Source organism: Geotrypetes seraphini, chromosome 2 (genome assembly GCF_902459505.1).
Source record: "Geotrypetes seraphini chromosome 2, aGeoSer1.1, whole genome shotgun sequence".
Classification (NCBI taxonomy): Eukaryota; Metazoa; Chordata; class Amphibia; order Gymnophiona; family Dermophiidae; genus Geotrypetes; species Geotrypetes seraphini.
Genome location: NC_047085.1, coordinates 441449555 through 441467802, shown reverse-complemented (window position 1 = coordinate 441467802; position 18248 = coordinate 441449555). Strand labels below are relative to the sequence as shown.

Below are 18248 nucleotides of genomic sequence, written 5' to 3'. Positions count from 1 at the left end.
GGAAAGAAAAACAGAGGCAGTCTAATTAGCTTTTCAATCAGCACTTGTATTTTTCAAGGTCCTGCCCTTTCCCTACTCCTGGAACTTCTTTTGAAGACCAAGAGTTAAAATATGCACATTGTTCAACAATTTGCATGCATTTTACATGCACACAGGTTAGGCAATAAACAAAAATCATATTTCTATGGATAAAACACTGTTTTACCCATGGAAATGCCTGAAATGCCTTTTGTTATTACTCTTCCAAGTTTTCTATGGTTAATATAAAGACAGTTAATCAAATTACTGTATATCCAAATCTACTTCAATGTCATGCTTTGACAGGGAAAAATCCAGTACATTCTGAAATACCTGTATAACTTGAGTGTCACAGTTCCATAAACAGTTGCATAGCCTAGAAAGGCGAACCCATCTTAGAAGGATGCATCGAAATGTGCTTGGTTCGAAATATAAAATGATAACCTACAGAGGAGACAAGAGAGCAGCAGCGTAAAGCAGGAGATGTGGAAGTAAAGAAAGAAAACATTAATACATCCTTAAGACTAGATCACATAGGAAAGGTTTATATATAAGTATTACAGAGTAGATCATGGAAAATTTGTCTTGTTTATAAGCTATTGAACTCAGGTTTTACAGAAAGGTGATTTTGATTTTTTTTTTTGCAATTACTCAACCATCTTGGACAGCTGAAGAGGATGATCTTCCCCAGAGGCTGATTGTGTACCAGCCAGATGAAAAAAAAAAAACACACAAAATGTAGTTAATTCAAAACACAGCTGTTCACATTGATGCTGGCTGCAGTTACAGGGAATCAATGTCTCCAGTTCTTCCTCAATTACATTGCCCGTCTGCATAATAGTATTTAAGATTGCCTGTCTGATATTCAAAGCCCTTCAGGGTGTGAGTGCTGCATATTTAAAATACAATTTGCATTTTACACACCTTCTAGCTTGCCTTGTTCATCACAGGTGCTCTCTTAGAGAAGCCTTTCTTCCCCCTCCCCCTTTAAAAAGAGCCAGCTAATAAGTACTAGGGCTTGTGTGTTCATTTGACACGACAAGAGATGAGATAATTGGACCTTGTTTCTATCAGATATGATATACAGTATACCAGTGGTTCTTAAGCCTGTCCTGGGGACCCCCAGCCAGTCGGATTTTCAAGATATTCTCAATGAATATTCATGAGGCAGATTTGCATATAATAGAGATGACAGGCATGCAAACCCAATTGGCAGGGGGTTCCCCAGAATAGGTTTAAGAACCAATGAAATTTGAAAGTGAAGTGCTCCCAGTGTATTATTGAAAATCTCACATTGATGATGGTGAAGTGCGAGTGATGCAAACTGCTAGCATAAGTGTTGAATATCAGTTTTCATATTTTTTATGAAGGAGCATTTATGGATATAGAATTACACAGTATATAAATAACAGTGGACATTAGACTACCGGTACTGAGGTCTAATGATCAACATTTACTAGTTATTCCCTCACTCAAAATTATTAACACACGGTGGCATTTCATCTTCTCTATTACAGCTCCTCAAATATGGAATTCCCTCCCTATTTACTTAAGGGAAGAAAACAATTTGGATAAATTTAAGAGCAAACTAAAAAGCTTTCTTTTTAAATTTGCATTTAGTAATTCGAAAGCCAGACTAGGAGTTTCATTCTAATCTCATAACCCCTCTGAGGTTCATTGTTCTTTCCCTTCCTATTGTTTTTTACCATAATTGTCTTCTTTTCTATCAATTTGTATTTTTTTCCCATCCTTTCCTCGTGTTTTATTATGTTTGTAAAGTTAGTCTTTAATATGTTTTGTAAGGTTCAGTTCTCTGTTTGTTTTTGTTGCCCCCTTTATTTTGTAATTTTACTGATGTGTTCATTGCTTAGAATTTTGAATAAGCGATCAATCAAATTTATAATAAACTTAAACTTGAAACTTGTTGATATAGCCACAATTTGTTTTCTAAGCATATGCCACCCGATATTCAGTTCCATTTAACTGGCCAGGAATAGCTTCTGGCCAGATAATAGCACTTAGATGGCTACATGATAATGTTCAGCATGAGATGGCCACCGAATATTAGTGCTTAGTGGGCAGCCAGCTATGTTGCACAACTTATCTGGCTAAATTGGGATGCTTAAATAGCTGGTCTATCTTTGATCGCTATAAACTTAGCCAGCCAGTGCTGAATATCCATTTAGCTGGCTAAGTTTATATCAGTCATAAATAAACCAGATATTCAATATCAGTCACCAGAAATGGCCTGGTCCTGAATATCCGGGCTCAGCGCAGTCGGAATATTGGGTCCATTATAAATAATTTTTAGCACATTACCGTATTTTTCGCTTCATAAGATGCACTTTTTTTCCACCCAAAACTGGGTGGAAATTTTGGTGCGTCTTATGAAGCAAAGGTAACTTTTTTTAAACACTCCCACCCACCTCGTCATACCTTTTTAAAATGTCCCACTCATTGAGGGTACGCGGGTTGACTTCTGCCCACCCCCGCCGCTGCTCCCCACCCACCTGCCTGCCACCGCTGTTCCTGCTCCCTGCTCGCCGCCGCTGCTCCCTGCTCGCCATCACTGCGCTGCAACTCCAGGAAGGGAAGGGCCAGCATGCAGCGATTGTACATTGCCAGCCCACAGCCTTCCCCTGATGTCAGGGGAAGGATTGTAGAATGGCGACATGCAATCACTGCACACTGGCCCTTCCCTTCCTGGAGTTGTGGTGCAGCGGTGGCTGTGGTGGACTGGTGGCAGAGGAGGAGGAATCGGCGGCGGGTAGGCAGGTTTCGGCATGGCAGGGAAGACGAAGGACAAAGGCTGGAAGGCAGTGAGGGGGCATGAACTCGGGACATGGGAGGGAGGATGAAGAACAAAGGCTGAAAGGAAGTGAGGTGGAGGAGGCACAAACTTGGGACATGGGAGGGAGGGAATAGAAAGGGACAATTGTTGGGCCTGAGTGAAGAAAGGAAAGAAGAAAGGAAGGAAGGAGACTCATGAAATCACCAGAAAACAAAGGTATGAAAGATGATTTTATTTTCAATTTAGTGATCAAAATATGTCAGTTTTGAGAATTTATATCTGCTGTGTGTATATGAAAAATGAAAGCAACAGCCTAGGAAGGAAGGGGAGACAGGGTGCAGAATCTGGCAAGGAGTGTGGGGTTGGATGCAGAGCCTGGCAGGGAGTGAGGGGGTGGGGTGCAGAGCCTGGTATATATTAGTACACAATTTGTTTTTCTACTCTAAATCTAGGGTGCATCTTATGGTCCAGTGCATCTTATGGAGCAAAAAATACGGTATGTATAAGTGAAAAAGATAGAATAGTTAATGTATGATTTCTTAGAGTTTAATTTTAAAAACTCTCCTGGAGAATTCCTGGAACAAGTTGCCCCCTCCTTTTATAAAACCATAGCATGGTTTTTAGTGCTGGCTGTGGCAGTAACAGCTCTTACGCTCATAGAATTCATATGACTGGACATTGGAGCATGGAAGACAAAGAACGATCTGGGAGACCAACTCAAGTGACATTTCCAGAAAACATGGATGCCATTCCATGATCCTGGATGATTGAAGAATATCCAATAAACAGATAGCAGACATCCTGGAGATATCCCAAGAATGAGTAGGCTATATTATTCATGAGATAGCTCTCAGCCACATGCGTTCTCAAATGTCTCAATGCTGACTTGTGGAATTTTTGAAACATCTTTTAGCTATGGATGAAACGTGTCCTAAGAAGTTCAAGATACAGAAGTCATCGAGCAAGGTGTTGGCATCTGCCTTCTGGGACAAAGGTAAATTTTTACTTTCAGATTACCTGGACTGAAGTAGCAAATGGACTCCAAACATTGAAGCAAGTTTTCAAAAGGAATCTTGTTTCTTTCAAGACAATGCTGCATTCACAAGAAACTGGCAGATTTTCACTTTGAAGTTCTGAGACATCTGGTCTACTCACCTGATATGGATCCTTCAGACTACTACTTCTTTCCTATCCTCAAGAAACAACTTAAGGGAAGGAAGTTTTCGAGCACTGAGGATGCCACATTAGCTGCAGGCAAGTGGTTTGTTGCAGAACCAAAATAATTTTTTCTTGGATGGATTAAAGAAGTTAGAACAACAAAGCCATAAGTATGAGGAGCTCAGTGGTGAATATGTAGACTAAATTTTTTTTTTTTTTCAATTCTGTAGCTTGTTGTTTTCTTTACAAAGCCAAGGACTTATCAGCTCATATTCAGATTTAAATCAGCCATGGCCATAGGTCTACTTTTTATGTGGCCTTATTTCCCTGCCAAGCCTAGTTGTTTAAGTTCTAAATATTGAGACTTAAGCGATCATGCCCCCAGAATGCCCCAACTTCTCTGGCATATTTTTTGGCAATAATTGGGCTTTTTCATTTGTGATAATTGGTTAAATACTGCTAAAACGCATTGATAGCTATAGAGATGCAAGTTAACCAGTCAGCGGCTGTTCCTTACACTGATAATTGGCCAGAGTGAGTTTTGGCACAGGAACAAGCTACAGTAAATGAATCGTGCCTTGATGAATTAAATTAATTGCATAACTCAAAACTGGCAAAAAAAGGAGTGAGTTTTGGAAAAGTGCCTTTCTGGGAAATGATATGAATAAGCATTTTCAGGCTGCACATCCCTAGTATTTCTCCTGCCCAAACACAGTTGAGCTGGCTGTCTGCCAAACCCGTTCTGAGCTCTGTGGGGAAAATGGGATAGAAAATGAATTAAATATATAAATAAATAAATATTCAGTGGTACAAGACTAGGTAGCACCCTTGAATATCTCTATTCACTGCCATTTCCCAAACTGCTAGGTTAGGGGCAGTCTGGGGGAAGAGCTTGAGCTGGGCCAGCACTTAGAGAGTTAATAGTATTTCAGACCCGCTAACCAGCTAAGCAAGCAGATAAAAATGACTGGCCAGGTCTGAATAATGGCTTGTGCTCAGTTAACTTCTGGGTCAGCACAAATACCCAGATATTCAGTGCTGGAAGCATTGAATATTTGGGTTTAGTTTCAGCCTGTGATTAGGAGCACCTTACAAGCTGTTTACCACCACAGCCTGAATTTTTCCTCCATAATATACTATGAAAATTTTTTTTTTTGGGGGGGCACACTTTGAAGAACATTTTCGCTTTGACGTCCAAGTCCAATTGTAGGCGTTGTAGGAATTTTTGAACTGGAAAATCTTTTTTTTCAAAAATCACTATTTTCTAGACATTTTTGTACTTAGTTTGCATTTCTTTAGGGATTGTTTAAAAAAAAAAGTTCTAGAGAAAAAATGTCAAAAACAAGCTATAAGGATAGCTGTGTAGCACCATTCCTAGTATTGTGAGCCCTCCAAAATCACTTAAAAACCTATTGTACCTAACTGTACACCACTACAAAAGCCCCCAAGTCTACCGGTGACTCTTATCTACAGGTACTGTTGGTATTTTGTGGGTTTGGAAGGCTCAGAATTTCCACCACAAGTGTACTAGTTATAGTGGGATATGGACCTAGGTCCTTTTCTCTACAGTCCACTGCACTGACCACTAGACTACTCTTGGGATCAGCTTGTTTCTCTAATAGGCTATCTGAAGGTGTCAGAGCCTGGTATGGATTGTCACTATCACAACTTTATGAATGGAAATGAGGTCTGTGACCACTGGGGGATTAAAAAAAAGGGGGGGGGGGGGTCATGCCTTAATCCCTCCAGTGGTCAGCTGATCAGTTAGGGCACCTTTTTGTGTCAGTTGTGATTGAAACAAGTTCAGGAGAAAAGTCCCAATTTTTGCCCTAGACATTTTTTTACCTTGACCACCCAAATCCCGCTCAAATCATGCCCCCCACCCCCACCCTTGCAATTTAGATGAACTGCAGAGAAAACATCTCAAATCTGAGTTTTGAAAATTCTGCTGTGTGTCACTTTTGAGATGCTTTTCTTTTTCAACACTGAATGCTTTTTTTTTCATTCATGTCTATGGAAAATGATCTAACAATTAGGCCCTAATTCTATAAGCAGCACTTTTGAGCAGGGACTGTCTCTTGAGTGTTTAACATACAGAGCTGCGTGCATCTGGTAACACTATATAAATAATAAACAGTAGTAGTTCACAGTTTTCAGGTTTTCAGGACTATATGCTAATCTATCTTATGCCTAGTTGGGGGGATATCCTGAAATCCTGACTTATTTGGTATATTCTGAGGACTAAGTTGAGAACTTCTGATCTAGATTTATGAGCGAGTCCTGACCATTAACTCCAGTCCCAAAACGGCTGCTGCAACTTACAGTATCAATCTCATAAGACTGCCGCTAGAAGTCACGACAGCCATTTTCACTACAGAAACAGCAAAGGCAGGAGCAAGTGAGGATCACTTCTGCCCCGACATACCATTAGACCACTAGGGCAGTATGGTAGGCCAGGGAGTGGGTTTTGTCTGTTTGTGGAAGGGAAGAAGGGAGGAGTAAGTGGCTCCCTAATTCAGGGAGAGGAGGAGCATTGGAGGAGGAGGGACACCACAGGGGGAGGAGGGAAGAGGGGGGAATGTCAGGCACCAAAGGAAGGAGACAAAGGAATACCAGACACATTGGAAAAAGGAGAGAAGAGGAGGAATGCTGAAATATAAACCCTCTGTTTAAATTCAGGTTAACATTTTTCCCCTAAAAAGGGGGTGGGGGCAGATATTATCTGTTTATATTTACATGGATATATATTTTATATATGGCATTTTATTAGATATAATACTTATAAATAACCATCCTTGTCCCCAAGGGTCATCCTATGTAGTTTACAATCATCAACCAGAGAAAAAAGTATATTGACATAAATTCCACATTTCACAATGTCAATTACGCCCAAAAATGGAATTCAGAAAAAATTGTTATTTAATCAATTTTTGAAGGAAGAAAATTTCTTCTCAATCTGTTGCCCAGCAGTTTCAATTATACTGTCATATCAAACATCATTTTTATTAAGGGAGAAAGGACCTCAGACTGGTTTTCTCTTACATACAAGTCAGCCAAAACAGCTGTTCAGCTGAATGAAATTGTAACATAATCACATCCCTCCTCCTCCTCCTCCTAAACAATTCTAATGTGCAAATTCAGCAATCTTAAAAAAATCATAAGTAGTTGCTTTAATTATGTATCAAAATCAGATTTCTAGGCCACTTATCTTAATACTTTATCACTAATTCTGACGGGCCCGTTTCGTCCCCTCGCTTCTTCAGAGGATCAGTTTGAAAATCAGGACTGGAAACCTCCCAGTCCGCTTATTATAATGCAATCATAAGTGCAATTCAAAATGACACCAACTTTTAAGTCTCAGTAAGCACTAATCCTTCTTGACCATTATTGCTATGCCACAGATAATGGCATAGCGGTCAAGAAGGTCAGTAGCGGTCAAGAAGGATTAGTGCTTATTGAGACTTAAAAGTTGGTGTCATTTTGAGTTGCACTTATTGAAGAATAACATTACCAGCATCTTGTTGGACTTGTTTAGAAGAGGATGGTAGTTAGTAAATTTTGTTAAAAATCAGCGGAGTACTTAAGAATTTCTGCTAAGTATTTTTTAAACATATCAAAGGAAGATATATCAACAATTTTTGAAAAGTTCAAAAAGACGTAAATTTAATCTGCAGTTAAAGTTCTCTATATTTTCCATTTTTCTATGCAGGGCTAGGTTATCTTTAATAGCCACTGTTTTAAATTCTTGAAGCGATAGTACCTCAGCTTGTATTTGTGAGATAGAGCCTTTAATCTCAAGTTTAGTTTGCTTAAGAGATTTGGTGAAATCATCAATCACACACCCCCCCCCCCCACCCCTCAGGTATTTCCTCTCCAGCTGACTTTAATACTGCGGTATTCAGATTTTGAAGTGTTGTCCATATTATCTCAAGGGTCATCTCCTCTTCTGTTTTCTCCATCAACGAAGGATTTCCTGCAAATGGGCCCTCCTGTGCGGGAACGTTTGTAGCAGCTCCGGCATTCAAATTTCCAGCTCCCTCAGCAGCTCCAATCGCCGGACAAGAAGGGACGACTGACGTCGGGGGTGAAAGTGATGTCTCATGCTTCAATAGAGGAGAGCTTCCTTCTCTCTCCCATAGCGTGGAGAATGCCTCCCCGGGTCCTGGTAGTGTCACTATGGTGAATTGCTCGATCGTTGGCTGAGTGAGCGGTGGGAGTACAGTAGCGGAGGATATTGCCTTAACCACTCCTTTCCTCTTGTGCGGCATAATTCAATAATATTAACGCCAAATGGCGGTTATCAGGTAAGCAATTTCAGCCTGAAGAGTAAAGATTTGTGTGAGCTCATGCACAGCGCCTCAGTGCAGCCATCTTGTTGGTCAGAAACAGGAAAATCTTAACTGAAAATCTTGGCATGAGAAAGGTGTGTGCAAAAATGGTCCCAAAGGAGCTCACCGATGAACAAAAGCAAAGGAGAGTCGATGTTTGCCAAGATCATTTGGAGAGGCAAGATGATGTTTTGGGCCATGTTATCATGGTGATGAAACATGGGTGTACCAATACCACCCTGAAACAAAGCATCAAAGTGTACATTGGAAGCCAGTCAATTCTCCATGGCCAAAAAAGTGCCGCCAGTCCAAATCAAGAGTCAAAACAATGTTGCTAACCTTTTTTGATATCAGAGGGATTGTTCATTATGAATTTGTACTAACTGAACAAACAGTTAACCAAGTTTACTATTTGGAAGTGCTGAAAAGGTTATGTGAAAAAGTTAGACGAAAATGACCTGAACTTTTTGCCAACTACTCATGGCTCTTGCATCACAACAATGCACCAGCTCACATGGCACTGCCTGTGAGGGACTTTTTAGCCAGAAAACAAATAACTGTATTGGAACATCTTCCCTGCTCACCTGATTTGGACCCTAATGACTTTTATCTTTACCCGAAGATAAAGGAAATAGTGAAAGGAAGACATTTTGATGAAATTCAGGATATCAAGGGTAATATGATGACAGCTCTGATGGGCATTCAAGAAAAAGAGTTCCAAAATTGCTTAGGCGCTGGCATTAGTGCATAGCTTCCCAAGGGGAGTACTTCGAAGATGACTGTAGTAATATTCAGCAATGAGGTATGTAGCACTTTTTCTAGGATGAGTTTGCAAACTTAATTGTCAGACCTAGTATAGGTGACACCTGCATACATAAGAGCTATTGTTACGGTGCATAGTTGGGGTCAGTAGATTTTGGGTCAGTTTTGGAGGGCTCACCATACAATGTAAAGGGGTTATGATGAGATGTGTTCCTGGTACCTTTTATGTGAAGTCTACTGCAGTGTTGGCTAAGATGCCCCACTGCTCTGCTGGGTTGTCTGTGTAGCCAGTCTACTAGGAATCCTGGCCCCTCCTATGTCCCAATGGCTAGTTTTTCAGATTTTTTTTTCTCAAAAATGGTTCAAAAATATAGATGCACTGAGGACAAACACATCTAGGAAATGGCCATTTAAAAAAAAAAAAAAGATAGACATTTTTCTGGTTTGAAAATGACCATTTTCTCTGCTGGATATTTGTATGGGTTTTTTTCTAAAATGTCTAAACCCACATTTAAGGCTCCTTTTACAAAGCCGCACTAGGGCCTTAACACGCGAATAGCACGCGCTAAATTGCCACATGCGCTAGCCGCTACCGCCTCCTTAATCTGGTGTGTGCATTAAAAATGCTAGCGCAACCTTTCTAAAAGGAGCCCTTAGATGTCATATTGAAAATACCCCACCACATTAATAGAGCAAGTGCAGAACTTCCTAAATTACCCACAATTGTAACTGATTTTACGAGCAATTCTTTTTACCACTTAATTGGAAGCGCCTATTGGGGAGGGTTCCTCTGTCTGCCTACCCATCCTCTTGCATACATACTTGTACAAACATATATGTACTACCAAAGTTATGAAGATTTCAGAACAGACAACACAGAGACAGGAAAGTGAATCCTCTCCACCAAAAGAGAACAAGTCTGAAGAATGTAAAGACAGGGGCTCCAACCCACACCAGCAGAAGAAACAAGCCATGTCATGACAAAGGAACTCCTGGGTGCCACCTTACCATTCCTGCTGACAGGAAAAGAAAAGGGGCATGATGGTCTTGGGATGGAGTTGTGCTGTCTCAGAAGATAGGTGGGCACCAGCGTTATTTAGTGATGGTACCCAATACTTAACTTGGATAAGCTTGAGTTCAGAAGAGGTTGGCCTAACTTTGCAGTGTGGACAGGTTGTAGTCTGCCAGTGGGATCCGAGTAAAAGAGAGTGGAAGACGGTATAGAAAGGAGAGAGCATACAGGAGATTGGACAAGGGAAAAAAGAGTAAGGGGGAAGGGAGAAGGAGAGGGGAAGGAGGGAAGAAAGGACAGCAAGAGCAAAGGAGATGGGGCAGAGAGGAAAGAGTACAAGGGCAATGGGGATAAAGACGGCTGTGACCGAGAAAGTGAGAGGGCAATCAAAGACAGAAAGAGGAGGAAGAGGGGCATGGAGGATGGGGAGAGTTAGTGTGAATGGATATTCAATGAAGTTGGGGAATGTGCAAGAAGATGGAAAATTGAGAAAGTAAGTGCAAGAGAACAGGAGAGTGCATAGTGTGAGTGTCACAGTGTCTATATGCGTGTTTCCACATATACCTAAACATACTCAGACACACTACACCCCCCCCTAACATACTCCTAGACACCCTCACACATACACTCCACATACCCTTCAATCTCATCCCCACACATATTCCAACAGGTACATACCTACACTCTCAAGATGGATATAATACACACACACTGGCATTCCTATTTACAGTATAGCCCTCACTTCTCAGCCAAACCCCCACACAGACACAGAGTTCCTCCACCTCCAGATACATTTGATCATGTTTCTTCCCACACATTAACCCACATAGATAAGCATGTTAGTGAATGGAGAAAAGTGAAATGCATTATAATATCACATTATAGGTGTACATGTTTTGATTTGTTGTTAAATGTAATTTTGCATCCATGGAAAAGTGTGCTTTATAAATATTACACAAAACACTATGCCACATTTTCTCAACACTAAAGTTAAATGTTAAGCTTTTTTTGTGAAAACTTTTCAATATTATTTGTAGCCTGTACTAGACTGTGGTAGAATACTCTATTATTTCAGTGCAGCAAAATTAACTGGGCCAGTCACTAACCTTATAGCAAAACCTTCTGGAAATATGCTTACCTCTAGATTCTGTTACTCTTTCGCATGAATCAAGATGAAAAGATGCAGCCAGGTGGCATCAGTGGAATGCACAGGCTGGGAACTAAATCCCTATCGGCACATCTGGAGGTAACAGCAGGAACATTTGGACCTGTCTCCACACCAGCTACCAGTCTCAGTTTTTTTAAATTATAAAACAGCAGCTACAACACCTTCTTCCCTTGCAGTCCATGGCTGGTCTCATTTTTAACACTCCAACGCTGCTGAGTTACAGGGGAAGAAACAGGAAGTAGAGGTGCCACAGCTGCTAATTTTAAATGAGAAAACTGAGATGGCACCTGGTGAGGAGCAGAAAGAAAGTCCTCGTCTGTACAAATCCCTGTGCAGCCCAGTACAGTTCAAACAGCTGATATTTGACTTGTGGGAATCTACACATACAGAGGGCCAGATTCTATAAACCGCGCCTGCATTGTAGGTGCTGCTTTGCGTGGTTCTATATCAATCGCTATTTGACACTTATAAAATCACCTCTAGTGGTGCCTAAGCAGATTTAGACATCGATAGGCACCGGTACATTAGGCCAGGTTTTACCGGGTCTAATTTACCGGTGCCTAATTCAAACGCCTAGCAATACCTGCCAACCACACCTATTCCCTGCCCTTGACCATGCCTACTTTTCAGGTAGGCATCATAAGGTGTCAGAGGGCTTCTCGATTTAGGTGGCGCTCTGAGTTCGGCATAGAACTCTTAATTAGTTATTTTTTAAAATGCATTAATTAACTTCAATTTGTCGATCAATTACCTTACCATTTAAGCTTATTAAAGCAATTTGGGTTGCACATGGATTTTATTAGGGGCTGCTAGGAGTCCGCAATTAGGGCACCTTTTATAGAATCTAGTCTAGAGTATCCTCTAACTGAAAAGGAAGATGAGCACCGGAGAGAAGACTCAGAAAGTTTGCACCAGCAGCAGGAGCCTAGTGACAGTTGTCTCTCTTTCCTCTCCCTGCTAACTTCGATCTCAGTGTTCTAATTTACAGCTTGTGGCACCTTCATGTGCTTCCTGGTCAAACCTCTTTTTTCACCCAGATATAGGGTTACCAGATGTCCGGGAAAACTTTCCAGGCTCCCAGATGGGCTTTTCAAAACCCAGCATTTGTCCGGGTTTTGGAAAGCCCCAACAACCTCCGACTGGATATGGAGGGTCTCTGAGCATGCACGAATGACGTCACGCACATCCACGCATGCTCCAGGCCCTCCAGAAGCAACTGGAGCTCATCACAGAAGAGAGGAGGCTTACTGGGGTGGGGCTGGGGGCAGAACGGGAGGCAGAACTGGGCAGGGCTGGAGATGGAACCACGCGGGGTTGGTGTAGAATGGTGTTTTCCTTCATAAAATATGGTAACCCTACCCAGATAGCTGGGACAGTTTACTTCACTGTTCAGGAGAACCCTCCCCTTGTTCCAGAAGCTGTAGGAGTAGTTACAAGTCAAAGTCCAGTTTCTTAGGAAATAGTTTATTAGAGCCTTCTAGAAGGGACACTAGAGGTCTCTGATTCTCAATGAAGCTTATCCCTAGAGGTCTCGACACTAGTTTCAAGGAAACTAGGTAAGTGTGAGCAATTGCCAAAAGCTTGATTGAGGGAGGGAGGGAAAAAATATATGTTGAAGAATTGAATGAGGTATAAAATTAAAAGCTGCAGTGGTCCTCAAATGAAAACAAGTTGACAAATAGAGTAAAGGAAATCAAAAGAGAAGCCAGTTAAAATAAAGGAGAGGAGAATAGGAAGACAATGCTGTGTGGGAAAATGAAGATCTGTGGAATAAGAAAGGTAAACATGTGGAGGGACCTTTTCAATAGGACATCTAAGTCTAACTTTGGATGTCTCTGCAAGGACATTCAAAAGTCAGGTTGGAAAAACAACCATTTTCCAAACCGCAAGCTATCTTTTTTTTCTGAAAATAACTTGTCTAGATGTTCTGGCCCTTAGGACATCTATCTTTTTTAGCGCCATTTTCAAAAATCAGAACGTCCAAATGCAAAATGTCCAAAACAAGCCTATTTTGAACATGGGAGGGGCCAGCATTTTAATGGACTGGCCACACAGACACGCCAAAAGAGCAGTGGGGCACATTAGGGAGCACTGCAGTGAACTTCACATAAAGGGTTCCAAATATATATTTCACCATAAGCCCCTTATAACCTCCAAAACTCCCCCCAAAATCTAGTATACCTACCTGTATACCTTATGGCTGCAGGTGTCACCTATATGGCAGTACAGTCTAACAAATTTCTACTTTTTTCTTTCCATCAGAAAAGTACTGAACAAAAAAAAGTGGAAACTCACTGGAATAAGGGGCTCATAATAAAAAAAGAAGTTCAAAACGTGGCCTAAATCGGTACTCGGATGATCAACAAGACAGATTGTCCAAGTATCGATAATCAAAACTGGTTTTAGACATATCTAAAACTAGTTTAAGCCTTTACCCTGCCTCTGAATGCCTAGAGTGATTAGAGGAGGTGGGCCTGCTGGTTGGCCGGACCAGAAATCTGTCCAGCTGGCCAACATTAAGGGTGGTGGTGGGGTTGTTTGGGGTGCGTGGGGGTTTGCTGGGGTTCACGGGGGTTAGGGGGCCATCTTCAGCAGGAGGGCCTGGGCTCCCTCCTGCTTGTATTGTCAGGGGGTTGGGGGCCCGTTTCCAGCAGGAGGGCCTAGGCTCCTTCCTACCGGTATTGTTGGGGTGGGGTCTTTGGCATGAGGGCCTGGGCTTTCTCCTACCGGTATTGTTGAGGGGTGGAGGGCCATCTTTGGCAGGAGGGCCTGGGCTCCCTCCTGCCAGTATTGTTGGGAGGGAGAATGCCATCTTCAGCAGAAGGGCCTGGGTTCCCTTCTGTCGGTATTGTTGGGAGTTCGGAGGTGTTGGCAGGAGGGCTTGGGATCCCTCCTGCTGTTTTGTGGCCATTCAGGGGGGAGATTGCGATTGCAGCAGGAGAGATTAGGCATCCGTGCTGCTGCAATCGTTGTGGGAGGAGGGGGTATTCTGTAACCGGTGTTGTTTTTGACAGACACCAGTTACAGAATCCAGCATTTAAGCAAAGTACTTCGCCTAAAAGGTCTTATTTTGGACGTTTGGGACTTGGGTGATTTTTTTTGTTGGGAATGTGTTTTAAGGTTAGACGCAGTGATGGTCTGGGCGATTAAACTGCTGAACGTAGAGATAGGCCATTCAAAAAAAAAAAAAAAAAAAAAACCTCATTTTGGACGTCTGTTTTTTTTTTTTAGAATGGACATTTCACTGCTGCTACTTTCAACGTTTAGGGGCTTGGACCAAAAGGGGACTTAGACATTGTTTTTTTTTTTATTGTGCCCCTCCACGTGTATAGCCCTCAATGGAGACTGCCCCAATAAAGATAGCTGCTGGGCTTAGAACTTTTCAGCACCTCCTCATACATTGGACTGTTTTAGGGCTGCTTTTGCAAGGTACAGTGGTGCCTCGCATAAAGAACGCCTCGCATAGCGAACGCTGCACACAACGAACTTCATGTCATGATTCATACAACGAACTTCGTTTCACACAACGAAGTCGCCCGAGCTTCCACGATCGCTGCCGATGTATTGCATCCTTCCGCGCAGGCACTGCAGGCAGTCGTTAGTCACTGCGCTTAACTTAAGCACGTATCGCGGCAATCGTTCTTCATTACGAATTAAATCACGCACGCACGCACGTATCACGGCAGTCGTCCTTTTAAGATAAACTCAATATTTTTTATATATCATGGCTTCTAAAAAAAGCAGGAAGGTGATTTCTGTTGAAATGAAACGGGAAATAATTAGAAGGAGTGAATGTGGGGTAAAACAGTGTGACCTCGTCAAAGAGTTTGGCCTCAGCAAGACCACCATTTTCACCATTTTGACAAATTTATCTTTTTTTATGTCATCTTAGCATATTTTATGCTGCAGAACAAATAATTTTTTTTAACATGTATTGTTATGGGAAAACGCGTTTCACATAACGAACTTTTCGCATAACAAACTTGCTCCTGGAACGAATTAAGTTCGTTGTGTGAGGCACCACTGTATTTGGGTGGGATTATAAAAAAGCATCTTGCAACACTGGAGAGGGAGGAAGCTTAATTCCCCTGGTTAAAACATCAATACATCATGTCTTGCAAGGCTGCTAGGGGGTAGGGAGTCAGGAAGGGAGACAAATGATTGTCCCACATGCTTCATTAGGGGAACTGACTCACAAGGCAAGAAGAGAGCATGTGGCAGCTCCAGAGGAAATGAACTGGATGGAAGCAGAGGTTATCCCATTACCTGAACCTCAAGCAATGGATTGCAACGTAAGTCAGAGAGAATGAGAAGATTGGGAAAGTAAAAGACAGCGTGGGTGGACAAAGTCGCAGAAGATCAACTGTGAGAGGATGGTGAGCTGCCCCAGAGCCTCCAATATTGCTTGGAGGGAAGGCTTTGGTTACATAAGAAATACATTCAGGAAGAAAATGAGAATCTGGAAATATTTCCTGAATTTATTAAATGAGTTAGGAAGTTATAGAAATGTATACTATAAACTTGCTTAGCCAGCTTTATCTATGGTGTGGTTGGAATAAAAGCAGAAAACCAGGAATGGATCAATTTGCTCCACTGGAATGAACTAACTTGGTTTTATTTTTCTTTTCAGGGGAATGGCTGTGGGAGTTACAAGTTGATTTCCCCCACCTTTTTTTTGTTGTTGTTTACAAAGTGGATGCGGCAAACTTCTTACCTTGTGGATTATAATATTGCTTCATTGACAATTATTTGGTCAAATTACAAGATTATTGCTTCTCGTCCTGAGCCTTAGTGACTTCCTCTGCATGCTGTGCTGAGCATAAGCAGCGCCAGAAGCTGGGCCATGCTATACGGTGACAGCGTCCACACCAGACCCCTGCGTACCTTCTTTCAGTGGTCACCGACACTGAATGTCACCAGTACGCACATAATTGCTGGCTCCTCCCAGTTCTGTCCCCAGAACAGTCCTCACCTGCCCAATTTCAATTTGTCCTGTTAGTGCTGATCTTCAGCTTCCCTCTCCTCTCCCCCCCCCCAACATGACAACTTCCTGATTATCCCTCCAATGACAGCTTCCAACTTCCCCCACAGTCTGCGTCCTTCCCCCCATGACAGTTTACTGCACCCAGTCCTGCCTGCTCAAATTGCTTTGAATATTTGCCCCATGTATCCAAGACTCTCCTTGTTTTCTTATCTGCATTTCAAGCTATAGAAATTAGCAAATATTATATCACTAAGCTGCTCATTTGCATAACTTCCTTAGCCCGGTAGTTTGTGGATCATGTAACTTGAGTCAGATGGCTTTAGATTATTATATAACAGTGTTCTGTTTCAAGAGCACTTGGGAAACAGAAAAATTCTTGCAAGCTGCAAGAACAAACATTAATTTTTGGCACATTAGATTAAGTAGCAGAATATCAGTTTATGGCAGCATTACCTGTACAGAAGCATTTTAGATCATTCTGTTGCCAGATACAATAAACACATTCATTAAGAAGCTTTGGTTTTGTGCTCATCTATACAGGAGGGCTAATCAAAAATTAAAGGCAATTGTTAAATTATGCGATAACCGAAACAGAGCTAGTAAAATGCAACATATGTACTCGTACATTGCCTGTTGGATAGTTCGTCCTTGCACAGTGCAACTCTAGGCCTTTAGTTGTGTGGCAGCCATGAGGACAGAAACACAGACACTCCATTGCAAGATGCCACCATTGAAGAACAATGTGCATCTAACTGCCAAAAAGGTACCCAAACTTACCAGATGACCACTGGAGGGATTAAGTAATGACCCCCCTCTCACCCCACAAAGATCTGAATGAAACAGTACATACTGTCTCTAGAACAGCAGAACCTGGTATGAGAAAACCTACCAGAGCAGTACACGGTTCATAGACAGTGGAGTGCAAGACGTCAGCGTGCTGACAATCCAGCGCCGACAATTCGGCGCAAGATAGAAGCGTGCGGGGGAAAAAGTAATTTTTAAAGAGCTCCGACGGGGGGGTTTGGGGTGGCAACCCCCCCACTTTATTGGTTAGTGTTCGCGCTGCTGTTGGAGGGGGGTTCGGGGGGTTGGAAACCTCCATTATAGCGAAAATTGAACTTTTTCTGATTTTTTTCAGGAAAAGTTCTGTTTTCTCTATAATGTGGGGGGTTTCACCCCCCCCCCCCCCGCAATGGCAGCGCAAACACTAACCAATAAAGTGTGGGGGGGTTGCCACCCCAAACCCCCAGTCGGAGCTCTTTAAAAATTATTTTATCCCCTGCGCGCTTCTGTCTTCTGCCGAATTGTCGGCGCTGGATTGTCAGCGCGCTGGCGTCTGGCGCGCGATTATCCCGTCACCGCAGTACACAGGTGTCTTAAGTAGCCTGCTGGGTGGGCTAGTGAACCATAGAGAGGAGGACCAAGGCCCATAACCCACTCTAACCACTACATTTATGGTGGAACGTGTGAGGCCACCAAAACCCTTCTGTGCTGCTGTATAAGTACCACTGCAGCCATAAGGGCTTTGGGAGTAGTAGACAGGTAGGAATAGTAGGTTTTGGGGGAGTTCTGGAGGGCTCACCATAAATTATAAGGGGGTTATGGTGAGATATTCATCTGGCACCCTTTATGTGAAGTTCACAACAGTGCCCTCTAAGGTGCCTCACTGCTCTGTTGGTATGTCTGTGTAGTCAATCCATTACAATGACTGCCCCTCCCATGTCCAAATGGTCTGGATTTGGTGATTTTGAATGTGGACGTTTTTGTGATTGAAAATGCTGAAGAAAGTTAGGTGTCCTAAGGTTGGACCTCCTGATGGCTAAGACATAAATATGTCATTTAAAAAAAAAAAAAAAAAAAATGGGGGCTTGTAATGGTTTCAAAAATAGACTTTTCCCCGCCCCAACTTTTGAACATCCTGCGGAAAACATCCAAAGTTGGACTTATATGCGCTATTGAAGATACCCCTCTGAATATCAAATTTTGAACCTTGCTGTATTGGTGGAACATTTGGGAGAGTGGGACTG

General features: G+C 42.2%; 1 protein-coding gene across 1 annotated transcript in view; it reads right to left on the bottom strand.

Moving 5' to 3' along the window:
- Positions 1-18248, bottom strand: part of GPR158 (G protein-coupled receptor 158) — a 461568-nt gene that overhangs the window by 84826 nt on the left and 358494 nt on the right. Inside the window, 2 exon segments of the mRNA XM_033932889.1 lie at positions 352-398; positions 400-462. Of these exon segments, the coding sequence (XP_033788780.1) occupies positions 352-398; positions 400-462 (110 nt within the window).